General features: G+C 41.6%; 1 protein-coding gene across 1 annotated transcript in view; it reads left to right on the top strand.

The window, feature by feature from the left end:
• The first annotated feature begins 4,319 nt into the window (after positions 1–4,319).
• Positions 4,320–22,003, top strand: part of LOC133559337 (WW domain binding protein 1-like) — a 42,239-nt gene continuing 24,555 nt past the window's right edge. Inside the window, exons 1-3 of the mRNA XM_061911015.1 lie at positions 4,320–4,726; positions 7,039–7,141; positions 16,417–16,578. Of these exons, the coding sequence (XP_061766999.1) occupies positions 4,664–4,726; positions 7,039–7,141; positions 16,417–16,578 (328 nt within the window). The 5' untranslated portion in view covers positions 4,320–4,663. The remainder of the gene's footprint in view (positions 4,727–7,038; positions 7,142–16,416; positions 16,579–22,003) is intronic.

The following is a 22,003-nucleotide window of genomic DNA, read 5'->3' as shown; positions in this document are numbered from 1 at the left end:
CCTCCTAATTCTTCAGGAAAACCCGAAATCATCAGCCCGGAGGTTGGGTCTTGGGAGTAGTTGGGTGTTCCAACAGGACAATGACCCCAAACGCACGTCAAAATTGGTAAAGGAATGGCTAAATCAAGCTAAAATTAAGGTTTTAGAACGGCCTTCCAAAAGACCTGACTTAAACGTGTGGACAATGCTGAAGAAACAAGTCCATGTCAGAAAACCAAAACATTAAGCTGAACTGCACCAAGTTTGTCAAGAGGAGTAGTCAAAAATTCAACCATAAAATTGCCAGAAGCTTGTGGATGGCTACCAAAAGCGCCTTATTGCAGTAAAACTTGCCAAGGGACGTGTGACCAAATATTAACATTGATGTATGTATACTTTTGACACAGCAGATTTGGTCGAATTTTCAGTAGACCCATAATAAATTCATTAAACAAACAAACTTTATGAATAGTTAAGAGTTGTAGAAATTATCGTAAACTCAAAACAGCCATGACATTATATTATTTACACGTGTATGTAAACTTTTGACCACGACTGTATATATATATATATATATATATATATATATATATATATATATATATATATATATATATATATATATATATATATATAGGGCTTCACGGTGGCAGAGGGGTTAGTGCGTCTGCCTCACAATACGAAGGTCTTGCAGTCCTGGGTTCAAATCCAGGCTCGGGTTTGCATGTTCTCCCCGTGAATGCGTGGGTTCCCTCTGGGTACTCCGGCTTCTTCCCACCTCCAAAGACATGCACCTGGGGATAAGTTGATTGGCAACACTAAAAAAATTGGCCCTAGTGTGTGAATGTGAGTGTGAATGTTGTCTGTCTCTCTGTGTTGGCACTGCGATGAGGTGGCGACTTGTCCAGGGTGTATCCCGCCTTCCGCCCGATTGTAGCTGAGATAGGCGCCAGCGCCCCCGCGACCCCGAAAGGGAATAAGCAGTAGAAATGGATGGATATATATATATATATATATATGTATATATATATATATTAGGGCTGGGGGCAATACATCGAATATACTCGATGTATTGCATGTTCGTCTCTGTGCGATGTAGAAAATGACTATTTTGTGAGTATTCGGGTATACGTTCTCACGTAGTTGCTTTTCTCACTCTTTCTTGTCTCTCCTTCTCACAGAGAGATAAAAAAAGCGTACCTTGTTACATACGTCACATGCTATCGTGCGTGCAACCTGGATATAACATAAAGAAGTAAATACTTCTAATAACTAATGTCAAAGATGTAAAATGTTATCTATGTTACATGGTTCATGATAAATGTATTCCTTTTTCGGAAACAAGTCAACTAGAGACTTTTAGTGAAGTACAAGTTAAGGAAAGAACACATGGGCTACAGGCACAATTAAAAACATGGTTACAAGCAAATCAAACATATTTTAACACATTTCATTTTTACTCTTGCTCTCATCCTTCCCCCCATTCTTGTTAATGTATTGCACTGGGGTTCCAACCTGATGGAAATTAGCTTTGTTGCTTTAATCCCGAATATTACTAACATATAATTGTTATTATCATGTTGTTTTTATCAATGTGCATTGTGCCTTAAACCAATGGTTTTCAAATGGGGGTACGCGTAACACTGGGGGTACTTGAAGGTATGCCAAGGGGTACGTGAGATTTATTTTTTTTAAAGATTCTAAAAATAGCAACAATTCAAAAATCCTTTATAAATACAGTTGTGATCAAAATTATTCAACCCCCACACAATTTTGGTGTTTTAGCAAGTTGGACATTTATTTCGTATTTTGTTTATTGTCATATCAAATAAAGATGCATTAAATAGACAAATGCAACTTGAATTACAACGTTATATTTTGCCGATTATGTCATTTCTCTTAATATCTCATTGACAAAATTATTCAACGCCTTGAAGATCATAACTCTTAAGAACAGAATTTGAATAAGGTCTTTTCAATCAGGTGTTGAAAACACCTGTTGATGTGATTAGAACCAATAACGAACAACAATTAAACTGCTTGAAAAAGACTGTGACGCTCAGCTTCTTGTAGATGGTCAATGGTGTATTTGCAGCATGGTGAAGTCCAGGGAGTGGTCAAAGAAGTCAAGAGAAGAGGTAATTTCTCTTCATAAGAAAGGATATGGATATAAGAAAATAGCAAAGACATTACACATTCCAAGAGACACAGTTGGGAGCATAATTTGCAAGTTTAAAGCTAAAGGCACAGTGGAAACACTACCTGGGCATGGTAGAAAGAGGATGCTGTGTGCAACTGCTGTCCAGTATTTGAAGCGTACAGTGGTGAAAAACCCCCGGGTAACAGCTGAGGAACTACAACAGGACATTGCAGAGGGGGGAACGCAGGTTTCGTCCCAGACAATAAGGCGCGCACTACAAGATGAAGGCCTCCATGCCAGAACTCCCAGCCGCACCCTACTTCTGACTACCAGGCACAAGAAAATAGACTCCAGTATGCCAAAAATCATCTGGACAACCCCCAAAGGTTTTGGGAAACTGTTCTATGGAGTGATGAGATAAAACTGGAACTCTTTGGGCCTATGATTTAACGTTATGTCTGGAGGAGAAAAAATGAAGCTTACAAAGAGAAGAACACCTCGCCTACTGTTAAGCATGGTGGGGGGTCAATCATGCTCTGGGGCTGTTTCTCTGCCTCAGGTACCGGGAATCTCCAGCGCGTTCAAGGCATTATGAATTCTATTTCCTACCAGGATATATTAGCTGCAAATGTCATGAAGTCTGTGACGAAGCTGAGGCTTGGGAGACGTTGGACCTTCCAACAGGACAACGATCCCAAGCATACCTCCAAATCAACATCAGAGTGGTTGCAGAAGAAGAGCTGGAAGACTCTGGACTGGCCTTCACAGTCGCCAGACCTAAATCCTATAGAAAACCTGTGGTGGGACTTGAAGAAGGCAGTTGCAGCACGCAAGCCCAAGAATATGAATGAACTGGAGGCCTTTGCCTGAGAAGAATTGGCTAAAATACCTGTAGATCGTTGCAAGAACCTTGTGTCCTGTTATGTATCACATTTGAAGGATGTAATTACTGCCAAAAGGTGTTCTACTAAGTACTAAAGATGCATGTAACTAGGGGGTTGAATAATTTTGTCAATGAGATATTAAGAGAAATGTCCTTTTTTGGTATTTTGTAAAATACAGTGTTACAATGTAAGTTGCATTTGTCTATTTCACACATTGGAATAAATGTCCAACTTGCTAAAACACCAAAATTGTGTGGGGGTTGAATAATTGTGATCACAACTGTATATTTATTGAATAATACTTGAAAAAAATATGAAAAGTTCATAAATTGTGAAAAGAAGTGCAACAATGCAATATTCAGTCTTGACAGCTAGATTTTTTGTAGACATGTTCCATAAATATTGATGTTAAAAATGTCTTCTTTTGTGTACAAATTTTTAGAATTAAGTTCATGAATCCAGATGGATCTCTATTACAATCCCCAAAGAGGGCACTTTAAGTTGATGATTACTTCCATGTGTAGAAATCATTATTTATAATTGAATCACTTGTTTATTTTTCAACAAGTTTTTAGTGTTTTTAATTTAATTTTCTTTCCAATTATTTAAAAAAAGACCACTACAAACGAGCAAAATGTTGCACTGTTATACAATTTAATAAATAACAAACTGATGACATAGTGCTGTATTTAACTTCTTTATCTCTGTTTTTCAACCAAAAATGCTTTGCTCTGATTAGGGGGTACTTGAATTAAAAAAAAATCACAGTGGTTACATCACTGAAAAAAGGTTGAGAACCATTGCTTTAAACAAACAAACACAAAAACATGATGTGAAATATTTTAAACATTGGCATTTATTGAGTGTCTAACATTTTTGCAACGCCGTCACATCTTGCTTTCAATGTGGTGGAGCTAAAAGCTGAAAGGGATATTTTCCTCACTTGATTTATATAATCATTGAAGAAATGTTGATTAATTGATTGATTGATTGATTGAAACTTTTATTAGTAGATTGCACAGTTTAGTACATATTCTGTACAATTGACCACTAAATGGTAACACCCGAACAAGTTTTTCAACTTGTTTAAGTCGAGGTCCACGTAAATCAGTTCATGGTCAATTCAGGTAAGTTCTTAATATATTAAGGATGTATTAATATATTAAGAACAGTTGAATGTATGCATGACAATTTGACATTAAAGTAGTAGAATTGTTACATTGATTTCAAATGACGGCAAAAAATTAAGCTTTTAGAAATGAGCAAATTTCCTGACCATTGTGGGCGACACCCTTTAATCACGTGACCGTCACGTGGCCACTGTTCCCTTACGTCACTCAAGGGACTTGATGAGTTCAAGTACGAAGCTGTAGAACAAGTTTTGTACACCTTTAATGTGTTTGGCGTATTGTTAACTTCAAAGTTAAAAAAGCCCTCTCCTGTCTGGTTACTGGTGACGTTATCAAGCGAGGACGCTCTATTTAAGGGCGGACACTGATTGGTCAGGAGTTGTTGGCTGAGACAAGTTAACTGTTCAACTTTAGCACATCTTGTATTGTTTTTTTTTCGTCACTCCTAAAGACTTCTATTTCTACAATGTGACAACTTTAATATATTTTGTTATGCACTAGGCGATGTGTGCTTGTAGTATTTAACGGCAATGGGATTATTCGAGTACACTGTTGGACAGGAAGATTCGGCGACGGAGGACACAGTCACACAGGTACTGGATTAGCTTCATGCTAACGTTAGCATGACTTCACCAAGTAATCGATAAGTATCGCACACATATTGACGTTATACTCAGTGATCAGTGGTGATTGCTTATATCTTACTCATAGTTAATCGGGATTAGAGAGTTTATATAGTCGAAAAGAGGACACGGTGAACTGCGTTTTCATTTCCGTGATAAACAAACATACAAGTGTTAGCATATGGGTGCAATAGGTCAGATCATTAGTTAAAGTGAACATCAGTGTTTTTTAGAAGTTAAAAAGTGAATATTGTGAGATGAGGGATTCGACATCTGTTACATGGAATCAAACGTACAATTGAGTTTGCATCGTGTTCGATAATATATTTATTTGCACTTATGTAGGGTTTCATTAATTTCTTGTTGATTTGTTTTGTAGTTTCAGATTAGAAGATGAAACAATTGTAAAGAATGAATTTCTCTTCAAATGAAATGCATCAACTAAAGTTTGTGCTGCAAATACAAACCCCGTTTCCATACGAGTTGGGAAATTGTGTTAGATGTAAATATAAACGGAATACAGTGATTTGCAAATAATTTTCAACCCATATTCAGTTGAAGGCACTACAAAGACAACATATTTGATGTTCAAACTGTTAAACATTTTTTTTAGCAAATCTTTAACTTTAGAATTTGAAGCCAGCAATACGTGACAAAGAAGTTGGGAAAGGTGGCAATAAATACTGATAAAGTTGAGGAATGCTCATCAAACACTTATTTGGAACATCCCACAGGTGTGCAGGCTAATTGGGGACAGGTGGGCCCCATGATTGGGTATAGAAGCAGCTTCCATGAAATGCTAAGTAATTCACAAACAAGGATTGGGTGAGGGTCACCAATTTGTCGAACAGTTTTAGAACAACATTTCTCAACGAGCTATTGCAAGGAATTTAGGGATTTTACCATTATGTCCGTCAAATAATCAGCAGGTTCAGAAAATCTGGAGAACTCACTGCATGTAAGCGACGATATTACGGACCTTTGAGCCCTCAGGCGGTACTGCATCAAAAACCGACATCAGTGTGTAAAGGATATCACCACATGGGCTCAGGAACACTTCATAAAACCCCTGTCAGTAACTACAGTTGGTTGCTACATCTGTAAGTGCAAGTTAAAACTCTGCTATGCAAAGCAAAACCCATTTATCAACAACACCAAGGAACGCCGCTGGCTTCGCTGGGCCCGAGCTCATCTAAGATGGACTGATGCAAAGTGGAAAGTTATTCTGTGGTCTGACGAGTCCACATTTCAAATTATATTTGGAAACTGTGGACGTGGTGTCCTCCGGAACAAAGAGGAAAATAACCATCCGGATTTTTATAGGCGCAAAGTTCAAAAGCCAGCATCTGTCATGGTATGGGGGTGTATTGGTGCCCAAGGCATGGGTAACTTAAACATCTGTGAAGGCACCATTAATGCTGAATGGTCCATACAGGTTTTGGAGCAACATATGTTGTCATCCAAGCAACATTATCATGGACGCCCCTGCGGTATAGCTCGGTTGGTAGAGCAGCCGTGCCAGCAACTTGAGGGTTGCAGGTTCGATCCCCGCTTCTGTCATCCTAGTCACTGCCTTTGTGTCCTTGGCCAAGACACTTTACCCACCTGCTCCCAGTGCCACCCACACTGGTTTAAATGTAAAAATTAGATATTGGGTTTCACTATGTAAAGCGCTTTGAGTCACTAGAGAAAAAGCGCTATATAAATATAATTCACTTCACTATTTAAACAAGACAATGCCAAGCCACGTGTTACAACAGTGTGGTTTCGTAGTAAAAGAGTGCGGCTACTTTCCTTGCCCGCCTGCAGTCAAGACCTGTCTCCCATCGAAAATGTGTGGCACATTATGAAGCGTAAAATACAACAGCGGAGACCCCGGACTGTTGAACGACTGAAGCTCTAAATAAAACAAGAATGAGAAAGAATTCCACTTTCAAAGCTTCAACAATGAGTTTCCTCAGTTCACAAACGTTTATTGAGTGTTGTTAAAAGAAAATGTCATGTAACACAGTGAACATGCCCTTTCCCAACTACTTTAGCACCTGTTGCAGCCATGAAATTCTAAGTTAATTATTATTTGCAAAAAAAAATAATTATGAGTTTGAACATCAAATATCTTGTCTTTGTAATGCATTCAATTGAATATGGGTTGAAAAGGATTTGCAAATCATTGTATTCCGTTTATATTTTCATCTAACGCAATTTTCCAACTCATGTGGAAACGGGGTTTGTATGTTCTTATTGTCATTATATAATGGTGTTTCTCATGTGTGTTTTTGCAGGACAAATTGGTGTGTGAGGGTTTAAACAACCAGAACTATACCTGTGAATCCGGTCACTGCTGTGGAAAAACACAGTGCTGCAGTTACTACTATGAACTATGGTGTAAGTCTAACCCAGGTGCTTCAGGCCCCTGCCTTTTTATCCCTTTCTGATCGAACATGCTGACTATCGTGGTCGTTTGCATGTGTGCTTATCACCGAGTTCAAAGCCCGGACTGGCTAACTTGCTAGCCAGCACACTCTTGAAGTTGTCAGGGAATGAGTTTTACCAACGTACGCATGGCAAAACCACAATGGCTGGTCTCCGTTACATAAGTTACTTCTTTTCTTATGTCTGCAACACAAACATTTTCAAAATGAACCATATGTAACACAAAATTTAGGGCTGTCTTCAAATGTGTTCAATTTGATGTTACATTTTAGAAAAGTCTGATTGGACTATCAACATCACAGTCAAATATTTTAAATATAAAGGGGAACTGCATGTTTTTTTGTTTTTTGTCCATCATCCACAATCTCTATGTGAGACTAGAACACTTTGCTCTTATTTTATGCATTCTAAATCATACATAAACGCTAGCAATAGTTGGCTAACAATGCATGTAATGCATATATGATGTATTCTATTCTTATCCAAAAAACCTCCAATGTTTTATGTACATGCTGTAAGTAAATCTAATGTAGAAGTAATTACCGTATTTTGGTAATTTTAAGTATTGTGCGGCACATTTATTTCACAGAGCTCATCCCAATGTTCGCTATTTCTATCAACAATAACAGCCACTACTAATCACACCAGACTTCATGAGAGCCATCAAGGACTACTTTGGGACAAATGGTCAGAATCATATATTTTTCAGCATGAATATTTTGGAGGATGAGATATATGTTTTTAGAAACTGACTAGTAAAGATATCCAACTATAATAAAACAATAAGCATCATGCAGCAGTTTTGTTAAGTGCTAAACAAGAAATACAAACTACGAAAGTGATAAAACAATCACTTACTGTACAAAGTCGTCTCTCACTGAGATGTCAAAAGACCACTCGTCTCGTCTTTTATGCGATATCTTCTGGGTATAAATTGAATAGTAAAGTTGACCAACTTCTTTATTTATGGCTATAAACCTACTATGAAAGTACAGAGGCATGATTTATAATCTAGTACAATCTTTTACCAACTTGAAGGAGATGCAGCTGCTCAATATGTCAATAGCTGCATAAGTTAGTTACCTGTCTGTGGTCATGGCCGCTAAAAGTAGTTCCTCTGCGTTAGTTCTTATAATAACGCCACTAATATATGGTGAATATGCAGGTCATGACATGTAAATGGAGTATTGTTGGTGGGTTTTGAATGCTTTTTAGATGGCTGTATAAGCAGATACGTCGTCTTTTATGCGATATCTTCTGGGTATAAATTGAATAGTAAAGTTGACCAACTTCTTTATTTATGGCTATAAACCTACTATGAAAGTACAGAGGCATGATTTATAATCTAGTACAATATTTTACCAACTTGAAGGAGATGCAGCTGCTCAATATGTCAATAGCTGCATAAGTTAGTTACCTGTCTGTGGTCATGGCCGCTAAAAGTAGTTCCTCTGCGTTAGTTCTTATAATAACGCCACTAATATATGGTGAATATGCAGGTCATGACATGTAAATGGAGTATTGTTGGTGGGTTTTGAATGCTTTTTAGACGGCTGTATAAGCAGAATACCGTAAATTTGAGTTTTTTGTTGCGGACCATTTTTTTAAAAATCAACGTTTTTTTCTCTTCTTGCTCCGCCATATTCTTGCCCCCAGGAGCTTTCATAGCTTTCACCCTCTATTTCTTTAGCGGAGCTTCACACACCTTGCAAAACATGGCTAAAGCTAATGCAAACAAGTGTTTGTTCCAAGAAAATAAAAACGTTGTCAGTAGATTAGATTTGCAGCAACAGGTGTGGAACAAATGACTGCGAGCTGCAAAATTTAAAACAAGGCAGCGTGGTTGAGTTGGCCGGGATTTGGTGCTCGCTGGGTGTATAACAAAGTCAGGAAGTGTCATGGATACAAAGGATTCTGGGTATTTGTTGTGTTGCGTTTATGTTGTGTTACTGTGAGGATTTTCTCCCGAAATGTGTTTGTCATTCTTCTTTTGTGTGGGTTCACAATGTGGCGCATATAAGTAGGAGAGTTAAAGTTGTTTATAACACAACCGTCAGTGTACTCTGTGTCACCCAGTATGCCTTCCAGTCGTGTGCATGCATCTGCGGAAGCCTCTCACAACATGATGGACTGGCAAGCAGTTTGTACATGTTGTAGAAGGTGAATAAGGCAATGGCTTCATAGCATACCCTTATTCTTGTCATCTGGGTGATCACCAGCAGATATTGGCGAGAATAGTTGCGGCTCCCATTGTCTTCATCATTTTGTGAAACGGGTCGAAATGGCTCTTTGAGTGGTAAAGGTTGCCGACCCCTGATCTATGCATTCATCCATCCACCAACTTGATCGTTCCACATTGACACGACCAGCCACTTAAAAACTCAAAAATACTGTTGAAAGAAAAACAATGCGATGACTGCAAACCACAAATATAAAGTTTGAGTATAATATGTAGGTTTCTACTGTGGAAAGTCATATCTGTGAAAATAGGGGGAAGATATATATATTTTTTCTATTTCTTTCTGCTCCTTTTTAATTTTTTTAATGAAATAAATAACTTAACTGAATTATTCCAAGACATAATTGCTGCCTCCTCAAAGAAGCTCTTAATTTAGTTATTTGAAAATTATTCCACAAAAAGTAAAATTTAGTTTTGCTCTAAAAATAAAAGTATAAAAACTAAAATGTTGTTAAAAGAAATATGCAGTGTATGCAGTATCATTTTGATCTACTAGTTTGATCAAATACAAACAAAAACCTGTTTTTGAATTATCTCTAATTTGTATTTTTTGGTTTCTTTAAAAGTAAGGGGAAAAATCAGAAAATCATAAATCAAAATGTTTTGTGAAAAATGTGGATATTTTATATTCAGGTCATATCACCCTGTGTTCTTGTCTCACATAGAGATGTAAATGATAGGGGAAATTCCAAAAAAGTGCAGTTCATTTTTAACTGACATATACAGATTTAAAATCTTGTGTGGCAAAGTGTTTGTCTGGTATCACACGTGTTGGGTATTTAAACCCAGACAGAACATACTGTAGGTTTGTTAAGATAAATGTTCAATCCCGCGATCTTTCTGTGTGAAGTTTGCATGTTCTCCCTGTGACTGCGTGGGTTCCCTCCGGGCACTGCGGCTTCCTCCCACCTCCAAAGACATGCACCTGGGGATAGGTTGATTGGCAACACTAAATTGGCCCTAGTGTGTGAATGTGAGTGTGAATACATATATATCAATCAATCAATCAATGTTTATTTATATAGCCCCAAATCACAAATGTCTCAAAGGACTGCACAAATCATTACGACTACAACATCCTCGGAAGAGCCCACAAAAGGGCAAGGAAAACTCACACCCAGTGGGCAGGGAGAATTCACATTCAGTGGGACGCCAGCGACAATGCTGACTATGAGAAACCTTGGAGAGGACCTCAGATGTTGGCAACCCCCCCCCTCTAGGGGACCGAAAGCAATGGATGTCGAGCGGGTCCAACATGATACTGTGAAAGTTCAATCCATAGTGGCTCCAAGACAGCAGCGAGAGTCCCGTCCACAGGAAACAGGAAACCATCTGAAGCGGATCAGCAGCGTAGAGATGTCCCCAACCGATACAGGCGAGCGGTCCATCCTGGGTCTCGACTCTGGACAGTCAGTACTTCATCCATGGTCATCGGACCGGACCCCCTCCACAAGGGAGGGGGGGACATAGGAGAAAGAAAAGAAGCGGCAGATCAACTGGTCTAAAAAGGAGGTCTATTTAAAGGCTAGAGTATACAAATGAGTTTTAAGATGAGACTTAAATGCTTCTACTGAGGTAGCATCTCGAACTGTTACCGGGAGGGCATTCCAGAGTACTGGAGCCCGAACGGAAAACGCTCTATAGCCCGCAGACTTTTTTTGAGCTCTAAGAATCACTAATAAGCCGGAGTCTTTTGAACGCAGATTTCTTGCCGGGACATACGGTACAATACAATCGGCAAGATAGGCTGGAGCTAGACCGTGTAGTATTTTATACGTAAGTAGTAAAACCTTAAAGTCACATCTTAAGTGCACAGGAAGCCAGTGCAGGTGAGCCAGTACAGGCGTAATATGATCAAACTTTCTATATATATATATATATATATATATATGTATGTGTATATATATATGTGTGTGTGTGTATATATATATGTATATATATATATATATATATATATATATATATATATATATATATATATATGTGTATATATATATATATATATATATCCATCCATCCATTTTCTACCGCTTATTCCCTTTTGGGGTCGCGGGGGGCGCTGGCGCCTATCTCAGCTACAATATATATATATATATATATGTGTATATATATATATATATATGTATGTATGTGTGTATATATATATATATATGTATGTATGTATGTATTGTGTATATGTATATAATATAGAATTTCTGATGCTGAATTTTCCCCAGGGATCAATAAAGTATTTTATATTCTATTATATGTGTATATGTATATACTGTGTGTATATGTCTATATATATATATATGTGTTATATAGGTATATGTGTGTGTATATACATAGGAAAGATATTGTGGTGTATTTATGTTATAAAGCCAAATAACTATCCATCCATTTTCTACCATCTTTCTGTGTGGAGTTTGCATGTTCTCCCCGTGACTGCGTGGGTTCCCTCCAGGTACTCCAGCTTCCTCCCACTTCCAAAGACATGCACCTGGGGATAGGTTGATTGGCAACACTAAAATTGGCCCTATTGTGTGAGTGTGAATGTTGTTTGTCTATCTGTGTTTGCGACTTGTCCAGGTTGTACTCCGCCTTCCGTCCGATTGTAGCTGAGAAAGGCTCCAGCGACCCCGAAATGAATAAGCGGTAGAAAATGGATGGATAGATGGATGGATGTATATACTGTGTATGTACATTAAACATTTTGTGTATACAAACCCCGTTTCCATATGAGTTGGGAAATTGTGTTAGATATAAATAGAAATGGAATACAATGATTTGCAAATCATTTTCAACTCATATTCAGTTGAATATGCTACAAAGACAACATATATGATGTTCAAACTGATAAACATTTTTTTTTTGCAAATCATTAACTTTAGAATTAGATGCCAGCAACACGTGACAAAGAAGTTGGGAAAAGTGTCAATAAATACTGAAAGTTGAGGAATGCACATCGAAAACTTATTTGGAATATCCCACAGGTGTGCAGGCTAATTGGGAACAGGTGGGTGCCATGATTGGTTATAAAATCAGCTTCCCAAAAAATGCTAAGTCTTTCACAAGAAAGGATGGGGTGAGGTACCTCCCTTTGCCACAACTGTGTGAGCAAATAGTCAAACAGTTTAAGAACAACGATTCTCAAAGTGCAATTGCAAGACATTTAGGGATTTCAACATCAAGGGTCCATAATATCATCAAAAGGTTCAGAGAATCTGGAGAAAACACTCCACGTAAGCGGCATGGCCGGAAACCAACATTCAATGACCATGACTTGCGATCCATTAAACGGCACTGTATCAAAAACCGACATCAATCTCTGAAGGATATCACCACATTAGCTCAGGAACACTTCAGAAAACCACTGTCACTAAATACAGTTGGTCGCTACATCTGTAAGTGCAAATTAAAGCTCTACTATGCAAAGCGAAAGCCATTTATCAACAACATCCAGGAACGCCGCCGGCTTCTCTGGGCCCGAGATCATCTAAGATGGACTGATGCAAAGTGGAAAAGTGTTCTGTGGTCTGATGAGTCCACATTTTAAATTGTTTTGGGAAAAATTCGACATTGTGTCATCCGGACCAAAGGGGAAGTAAACCATCCAGACTGTTATCGACGCAAAGTTCAAAAGCCAGCATCTGTAATGGTATGGGGGTGCATTAGTGTCAAAGGCATGGGTAACTTACACATCTGTGAAGGCACCATTCATGCTGAAAGGTACATACAGGTTTTGGAACAACATATGCTACCATCTAAGCGCCGTCTTTTTTATTGACGGCCCTGCTTATTTCAGCAAGATAATGCCAAGCCACATTCAGCAGGTGTTACAACAGCGTGGCTTCGTAAAAAAAGAGTGCGGGCACTTTCCTGGCCCGCCTGCAGTCCAGACATGTCTCCCATTGAAAATGTGTGGCGCATTATGAAGCGTAAAATACGACAGCGGAGACCCCGTACTGTTGAACGACTAAAGCTCTACATAAAACAAGAATGGGAAAAAATTCCACTTTCAAAGCTTCAACAATTAGTTTCCTCAGTTCCCAATCGTTTATTGAGTGTTGTTCAAAGAAAAGGTGATGTAACACAGTGGTGAACATGCCCTTTTCCAACTACTTTGGCACGTGTTGCAGCCATGAAATTCTAAGTTAATCATTATTTGCAAAAAAAAAAATAAAGTTTATGAGTTTTAACATCAAATATCTTGTCTTGTAGTGCATTCAATTGAATATGGGTTGAAAATGATTTGCAAATCATTGTATTCCGTTTATATTTACATCTAACACAATTTCCCAACTCATATGGAAACAGGTTTTTTACATATACACAGTATACATATATGAACAGTTTGTATAATGTGTACATATACACTGTGTGTTTATGTGTTTATGTGTGTGTGTGTGTGTGTGTGTGTGTGTGTGTGTGTGTGTGTGTGTGTGTGTGTATATATACTCACAATACGAAGGTCCTGCAGTCCTGGGTTCAATCCCAGGCTCGGGATCTGTCTGTGTGGAGTTTGCATGTCCTCCCCGTGAATGCTTGGGTTCCCTCCTAGGTACTCCGGCTTCCTCCCTCTTCCAGAGACATGCACCTGAGATAGGTTGATTGGCAACACTAAATTGGCCCAAGTGTGTGAGTGTGAATGTTGTCTGTCTATCTGTGTTGGCCCTGTAATAAGGTGGCGACTTGTCCAGGGTGAGATAGGCGCCAGCGCCCCCCGCGACCCCAAAAGGGAATAAGCGGTAGAAAATGGATGGATATATATATATACATCATACGCAAATACGGTGTTAGCTTTCACTGTTATGCTGATGACACCCAACTCTACATGCCCCTAAAGCTGACCAACACGCCGGATTGTAGTCAGCTGGAGGCGTGTCTTACTGAAATTAAACAATGGATGTCCGCTAACTTTTGCAACTCAACGCCAAAAAAACGGAAATGCTGATTATTGGTCCTGTTAGACACCGAACTCTATTTAATAATACAACTCTAACATTTGACAACCAAACAATTAAACAAGGCGACTCGGTAAAGAATGTGGGTATTATCTTCGACCCAACTCTCTCCTTTGAGGCACACATTAAAAGCGTTACTAAAACGGCCTTCTTTTATCTCCGTAATATCGCTAAAAATCGCTCCATTTTGTCCACTAAAGACGCTGAGATCATTATCCATGCGTTTGTTACGTCTCGCCTCGATTACTGTAACGTATTATTTTCGGGTCTCCCTATGTCTAGCATTAAAAGATTACAGTTGGTACAAAATGCGGCTGCTAGACTTTTGACAAGAACAAGAAAGTTTGATCACATTACGCCTGTACTGGCTCACCTGCACTGGCTTCCTGTGCACTTAAGATGTGACTTTAAGGTTTTACTACTTACGTATAAAATACTACACGGTCTAGCTCCATCCTATCTTGCCGATTGTATTGTACCATATGTCCGGCTTATTAGTGATTCCCAAAGCCCCAAAAAAGTCTGCGGGCTATAGAGCGTTTTCATTTCGGGCTCCAGTACTTTGGAATGCCCTCCCGGTAAAAGTTTGAGATGCCACCTCAGTAGAAGCATTTAAGTCTCACCTTAAAACTCATTTGTATACTCTAGCCTTTAAATAGACTCCCTTTTTAGACCAGTTGATCTGCCGTTTCTTTTCTTTTTCTCCTATGTCCCACTCTCCCTTGTGGAGGGGGTCCGGTCTGATCCGGTGGCCATGTACTGCTTGCCTGTGTATCGGCTGGGGACATCTCTGCGCTGCTGACCCGCCTCCGCTTGGGTTGTTTTCCTGCTGGCTCCGCTGTGAACGGGACTCTCGCTGCTGTGTTGGATCCGCTTTGGACTGGACTCTCGCGACTGTGTTGGATCCATAATGGATTGAACTTTCACAGTATCATGTTAGACCCGCCCGACATCCATTGCTTCCCTCCTCTCCAAGGTTCTCATAGTCATCATTGTCACCGACGTCCCACTGGGTGTGAGTTTTCCTTGCCCTTATGTGGGCCTACCGAGGATGTCGTAGTGGTTTGTGTTGTGGTTTGTGCAGCCCTTTGAGACACTAGTGATTTAGGGCTATATAAGTAAACATTGATTGATTGATTGATATATATATATATATATACATGCTGTATACATACACACACATACTGTGTGTGTATATATATATATATATATATATATATATATATATATATATATATATATATATACACACGTGTGTGTGTGTGTGTATATATATATATATATATATATATATATATACACGTGTGTGTGTGTGTGTGTGTGTGTGTGTGTGTATATATATATATACACGTGTGTGTGTGTGTGTGTGTATGTATATATATATATATATACACACAGTATACATGCTATATACACATACATCTATATATGTATATATGTGTGTGTATGTATATGAATATATACTTTCAAGACAAAGCTTTGTGTCATTATTGGCTGATGTCAACATTTTGGCTTTTTCTCATTGTGCCCATGGCCAATGACAATCGAGTCACCGTCTACAGATGGTCCCTGTGCCACACTCAAGGCACCCTTGCTATAGAAGCTAACTGTTTATGACTATAGTAGCTTTTTAGTTCCATAGTATATTTGTTCTGGTCACACTTGGTAAGCAAATTAGTAAAATCAGCTGTTTACCTGTTTTTTTCTATGTAATAAAAGAGGGGAAAGTCCTTATTTAGCTGCTGCCTTGTTTAATCATATATTACTCTATTTGAGCATGTCATTCTTTACTATTGTATTCTGAATAAATCAACACAAAATCCGTACTTGGGCACAATGTTCACAAAGTCTCGTATGCCTCCCGTCGCAGGTGAGCGATGATGGTAATGGATTAATGGTTGAGGGAAGAGTTGTTTGATGTTAGAAAATGTCTGTTTTGTTGCAAAAGGCATTCAGTCATTGTTGCAGAAGTGAAAGATTATAAAAGCTTGTATGACTGCTTTGTTTTCTATGCCAGGTTTTGATGTTTTGTGGTTGTGTTACAGGGTTCTGGTTGGTGTGGACGCTGATTGGAATACTGATTTGCTGCTGTTTGTGTCAACACTGGCGCTCCAAGCAGCGCTTCCAGCAGCAGCGCCGGCAGAACGAAATTAACCTCATCGCCTACAGAGAGGCTCACAACAACTCTGAGCTTCCACGCTATCTAAGTAAGTAAAGCTTTGACATATTGTTACGTTATGTGAAACTTCACATATGTGTATATATATGTTAGGGTTGGGCCGATAAAACAATATCAATATATATCGCGATAGACACTACAATACCATACCTTATATAAGTGAGCATAGCAAAGCCACACTGGCTGGCCTCCGTAACATAAGTTATTTATTTTCTTATGCCTGGAACAAAAACATTTTCAAAATGAACCATATGTAACACAAAACCGGAGATGGGGCACGATGGCGGCGCCCTGTTCCCATGGGGCCCGGCCGGGCACAGCCCGAAGAGGCAACGTGGGTCACCCCTCCAATGGGCTCACCACCCATAGCAGGGGCCATAGAGGTCGGGTGCATTGTGAGCTGGGCGACAGCCGAAGGCAGGGCACTTGGCGGTCCGATCCTCGGCTACAGAAGCTAGCTCTTGGGACGTGGAACGTCACGTCACTGGGGGGGAAAGAGCCTGAGCTAGTGCGCGAAGTCGAGAAATTCCGGCTGGATATAGTCGGACTCACTTCGACGCACAGCAAGGGCTCTGGAACCACTTCTCTCGAGAGGGATTGGACCCACTTCCACTCTGGCGTTGCCGGCAGTGAGAGGCGACGGGGTGGGGTGGCAATTCTTGTTTCCCCCCGGCTCAAAGCCTGTACGTTGGAGTTCAACCCGGTGGACGAAAGGGTAGCCTCCCTCCGCCTTCGGGTGGGGGGACGGGTCCTGACTGTTGTTTGTGCTTATGCACCAAACAGCAGTTCAGAGTACCCACCCTTCTTGGGAACACTCGAGGGAGTACTGGAAAGTGCTCCCCCGGGTGATTCCCTTGTCCTACTGGGAGACTTCAACGCTCACGTTGGCAACGACAGTGAAACCTGGAGAGGCGTGATTGGGAAGAATGGCCGCCCGGATCTGAACCCGAGTGGTGTTTTGTTATTGGACTTTTGTGCTCGTCACAGTTTGTCCATAACAAACACCATGTTCAAACATAAGGGTGTCCATATGTGCACTTGGCACCAGGACACCCTAAGCCGCAGTTCCATGATCGACTTTGTAGTTGTGTCATCGGATTTGCGGCCTTATGTTTTGGACACTCGGGTGAAGAGAGGGGCGGAGCTTTCTACCGATCACCACCTGGTGGTGAGTTGATTGCGATGGTGGGGGAGGATGCCGGACAGACCTGGGAGGCCCAAACGCATTGTGAGGGTCTGCTGGGAACGTCTGGCAGAGTCTCCTGTCAAAGTTTCAATTCCCACCTCCGGAAGAACTTTGAACATGTCACGAGGGAGGTGCTGGACATTGAGTCCGAGTGGACCATGTTCCGCACCTCTATTGTCGAGGCGGCAGATCGGAGCTGTGGCCGCAAGGTAGTTGGTGCCTGTCGGGGCGGCAATCCTAAAACCCCTTGGTGGACACCAGCGGTGAGGGATGCCGTCAAGCTGAAGAAGGAGTCCTATTGGGTCCTTTTGGCTCATAGGACTCCGGAGTCAGTGGACAGGTACCGACAGGCCAAGCGGTGTGCGGCTTCAGTGGTCGCTGAGGCAAAAACTCCGACATGGGAGGAGTTCGGGGAAGCCATGGAAAACGACTTCCGGGGGGCTTCGAAGCGATTCTGGACCACCGTCCGCCGCCTCAGGAAGGGGAAGCAGTGCACTATCAACACCGTGTATGGTACGGATGGTGTTCTGCTGACCTCAACTGCGGATGTTGTGGATAGGTGGAAGGAATACTTCGAAGACCTCCTCAATCCCACCAACACGTCTTCCTATGAGGAAGCAGTGCCTGGGGAATCTGTGGTGGACTCTCCTATTTCTGGGGCTGAGGTAGTTAAAAAGCTCCTCGATGTCAAGGCCCCAGGGGTGGACGAGATCCGCCCGGAGTTCCTTAAGGCTCTGGATGCTGTGGGGCTGTCTTGGTTGACAAGACTTTGCAGCATCGCGTGGACATCGGGGGCGGTACCTCTGGATTGGCAGACCGGGGTGGTGGTCCATCTCTTTAAGAAGGGGGACCGGAGGGTGTGTTCCAACTATCGTGGGATCACAATCCTCAGCCTTCCCGGTAAGGTTTATTCAGGTGTACTGGAGAGGAGGCTACGCCGGATAGTCGAACCTCGGATTCAGGAGGAACAGTGTGGTTTTCGTCCTGGTCGTGGAACTGTGGACCAGCTCTATACTCTCGGCAGGGTTCTTGAGGGTGCATGGGAGTTTGCCCAACCAGTCTACATGTGCTTTGTGGACTTGGAGAAGGCCTTCGACCGTGTCCCTCGGGAAGTCCTGTGGGGAGTGCTCAGAAAGTATGGGGTATTGGATTGTCTTATTGTGGCGGTCCGTTCCCTGTACAATCTGTGCCAGAGCTTGGTCCGCATTGCCGGCAGTAAGTCGAACACATTTCCAGTGAGGGTTGGACTCCGCCAAGGCTGTCCTTTGTCACCGATTCTGTTCATAACTTTTATGGACAGAATTTCTAGGAGCAGTCAAGGCGTTGAGGGGTTCCGGTTTGGTAACCGCAGGATTAGGTCTCTGCTTTTTGCAGATGATGTGGTCCTGATGGCTTCATCTGACCGGGATCTTCAGCTCTCGCTGGATCGGTTCGCAGCCGAGTGTGAAGCGACCGGAATGAGAATCAGCACCTCCAAGTCCGAGTCCATGGTTCTCGCCCGGAAAAGGGTGGAATGCCATCTCCAGGTTGGGGAGGAGACCCTGCCCCAAGTGGAGGAGTTCAAGTACCTAGGAGTCTTGTTCACGAGTGAGGGAAGAGTGGATCGTGAGATCGACAAGCGGATCGGTGCGGCGTCTTCAGTAATGCGGACGTTGTACTGATCCGTTGTGGTAAAGAAGGAGCTTAGCCGGAAGGCAAAGCTCTCAATTTACCGGTCGATCTACGTTTCCATCCTCACCTATGGTCATGAGCTTTGGGTCATGACTGAAAGGATAAGATCACGGGTACAAGCGGCCGAAATTAGTTTCCTCCGCCGTGTGGCAGGGCTCTCCCTTAGAGATAGGGTGAGAAGCTCTGCCATCCGGGAGGAACTCAAAGTAAAGCCGCTGCCCCTTCACATCGAGAGGAGCCAGATGAGGTGGTTCGGGCATCTGGTCAGGATGCCACCCGAACGCCTCCCTAGGGAGGTGTTTAGGGCACGTCCAACCGGTAGCAGGCCACAGGGAAGACCCAGGACACGTTGGGAAGACTATGTCTCCCGGCTGGCCTGGGAACGCCTCGGGATCCCCCGGGAAGAGCTACACGAAGAGGCTGGGGAGAGGGAAGTCTGGGTTTCCCTGCTTAGGCTGTTGCCCCCGCGACCAGACCTCGGATAAGTGGAAGATGATGGATGGATGGATGGATGTAACACAAAATTTATGGCTATCTTCAAATGGCTATTTGATGATACATTTTAGAAAAGTCTGGTTGGACTATCAACCTCACAGTCAAATATTTTTACTTTAAAGGGGAACTGCATGTTTTTTTTGTTTTTGTCCATCCACAATCCCTAGTGAGACAAGACCACTTTGCTCTTTTTTTATGCATTCTAAATCATACATAAACGCTAGCAATAGGTGGCTAACAATGCAGGTAATGTGTATTTGATCTATTCTGCCTTTAGAGCATTATAAAAACATCCCAACAACCTCCAAAGTTTTATTTACATCTAATGTAGTAAAAGGCACATTTATAAAAAGTAATTATCGATCAGTCAATCAATCAATGTTTATGTATAAAGCCTTAAATCACAAGTGTCTCAAAGGGCTGTACAAGACACAGCGACATCCTCGGTACAGAGCCCACAAAAGGGCAAGGAAAACCTCACAACCCAGTGGGACGTCCATGTGAATGACTATGAGAAACCTTGGAGTGGACCGCAGATGTGGGTGACCCCCCCACTCTAGGGGAGACCGGATGCAATGGATGTCGAGTGGGTCCAACATAATATTGTGAAGGTTAGTCCATAGTGGATCCTACATATAAGTGAAAGTCCAGTCCATGGTGGTGCCAGCAGGAGACCATCCCGAGCGGAGACAGATCAGCAGCGTAAAGATGTTCCAACTGATGCACAGGCGAGCGGGGTCCTGACTCTGGACCATGGCCAAATAATTTATTTGTAAAATATGGTGGAAAATAAGTATTTGGTCAACCATTCAAAGCTCTCACTGATGGAAGGAGGTTTTGGCTCAAAATCTCACGATACATGGCCCCATTCATTCTTTCCTTTACACAGATCAATCGTCCTGTCTCCTTAGCAGAAAAACAGCCCAAAGCATGATGTTTCCACCCCCATGCTTCACAGTAGGTATGGTGTTCTTGGGATGCAACTCAGTATTCTTCTTCCTCCAAACACGACGAGTTGAGTTTATACTAAAATGGATACATGGATGATACAGCAGAGGATTGGGAGAATGTCATGTGGTCAGATGAAACCAAAACAGAACTTTTTTGGTATAAACTCAACTCGTCGTGTTTGGAGGAATAAGAACACCGAGTTGCATCCCAAGAACACCATACCTACTGTGAAGCATGCGGGTGGAAACATCATGCTTTTGGGCCGTTTTTCTGCTACTTGTTAGGAAAGAATGAATGGGGACCATGTATCGTGAGATTTTGAGCCAAAACCTCCTTCCATCAGTGAAAGCTTTGAATGGTTGACCAAATACTTATTTTCCACCATAATTTACGAATAAATTCTTAAAAATTCCTACAAAGTGAATTCCTGGATTTTTTTCACATTCTGTCTTACAGTTGAAGTGTACCTATGATGAAAATTACAGACCTCTGTCATCATTTTAAGTAGGAGAACTTGCCCTATCGGTGGCTGACTAAATACTTTTTTGCCACACTATATATATGTGTGTATATATATTAGGGGTGTAAGGGTATGTGTATTTGTAGTGAACCTTTTCGGTACGGGGGTTTTGGTTCCGTTCAGAGGTGTACCGAACGACACGGGCATATTAAATAGCGCATCGCACGTTGTGTAAACAATGCACACTGAGGCACTTGTGGTGCAACGGATCAACATTGATCCGTGATCCGTTCGGATCAATAGCTTCGGTTTGGCACACACGTGATCCGCGGTCTGATTTATGACCCAAAAAAAAAAAGTTGTTCGCACAGGGTGGTAAAGGCGAGCGGAGTAACGGAGGAACTTGAACACCCCGTCGGTGTGTTTATAGGTGCAAACTCCATTGTGCAAAACAAGGGTTTTAAACACATGCATAAAGTGCTTCAGCCACATTACGACGTCCCGTCGCGCAACAACTTCAGCGATAAGATTGTGCCAGATTTTTATGAGCAAGAGAAGAAAAAAGTTATGGACTAACTATCCCGAGCGTCATCTGTTGCGCTCACGACAGAAGGGTGGAGGTCCAGGGGAACTATGTGACCATTAGTGCTCATTTCATCACAGCAGAGTGGGAGATGAAAAGACACGCCC

This window comes from Nerophis ophidion, linkage group LG09 (assembly GCF_033978795.1).
Source record: "Nerophis ophidion isolate RoL-2023_Sa linkage group LG09, RoL_Noph_v1.0, whole genome shotgun sequence".
In the NCBI taxonomy this organism is placed as follows: domain Eukaryota; kingdom Metazoa; phylum Chordata; class Actinopteri; order Syngnathiformes; family Syngnathidae; genus Nerophis; species Nerophis ophidion.
Note: the sequence above shows the minus strand (reverse complement) of the source record. Positions and strands in the feature narration are given on the sequence as shown.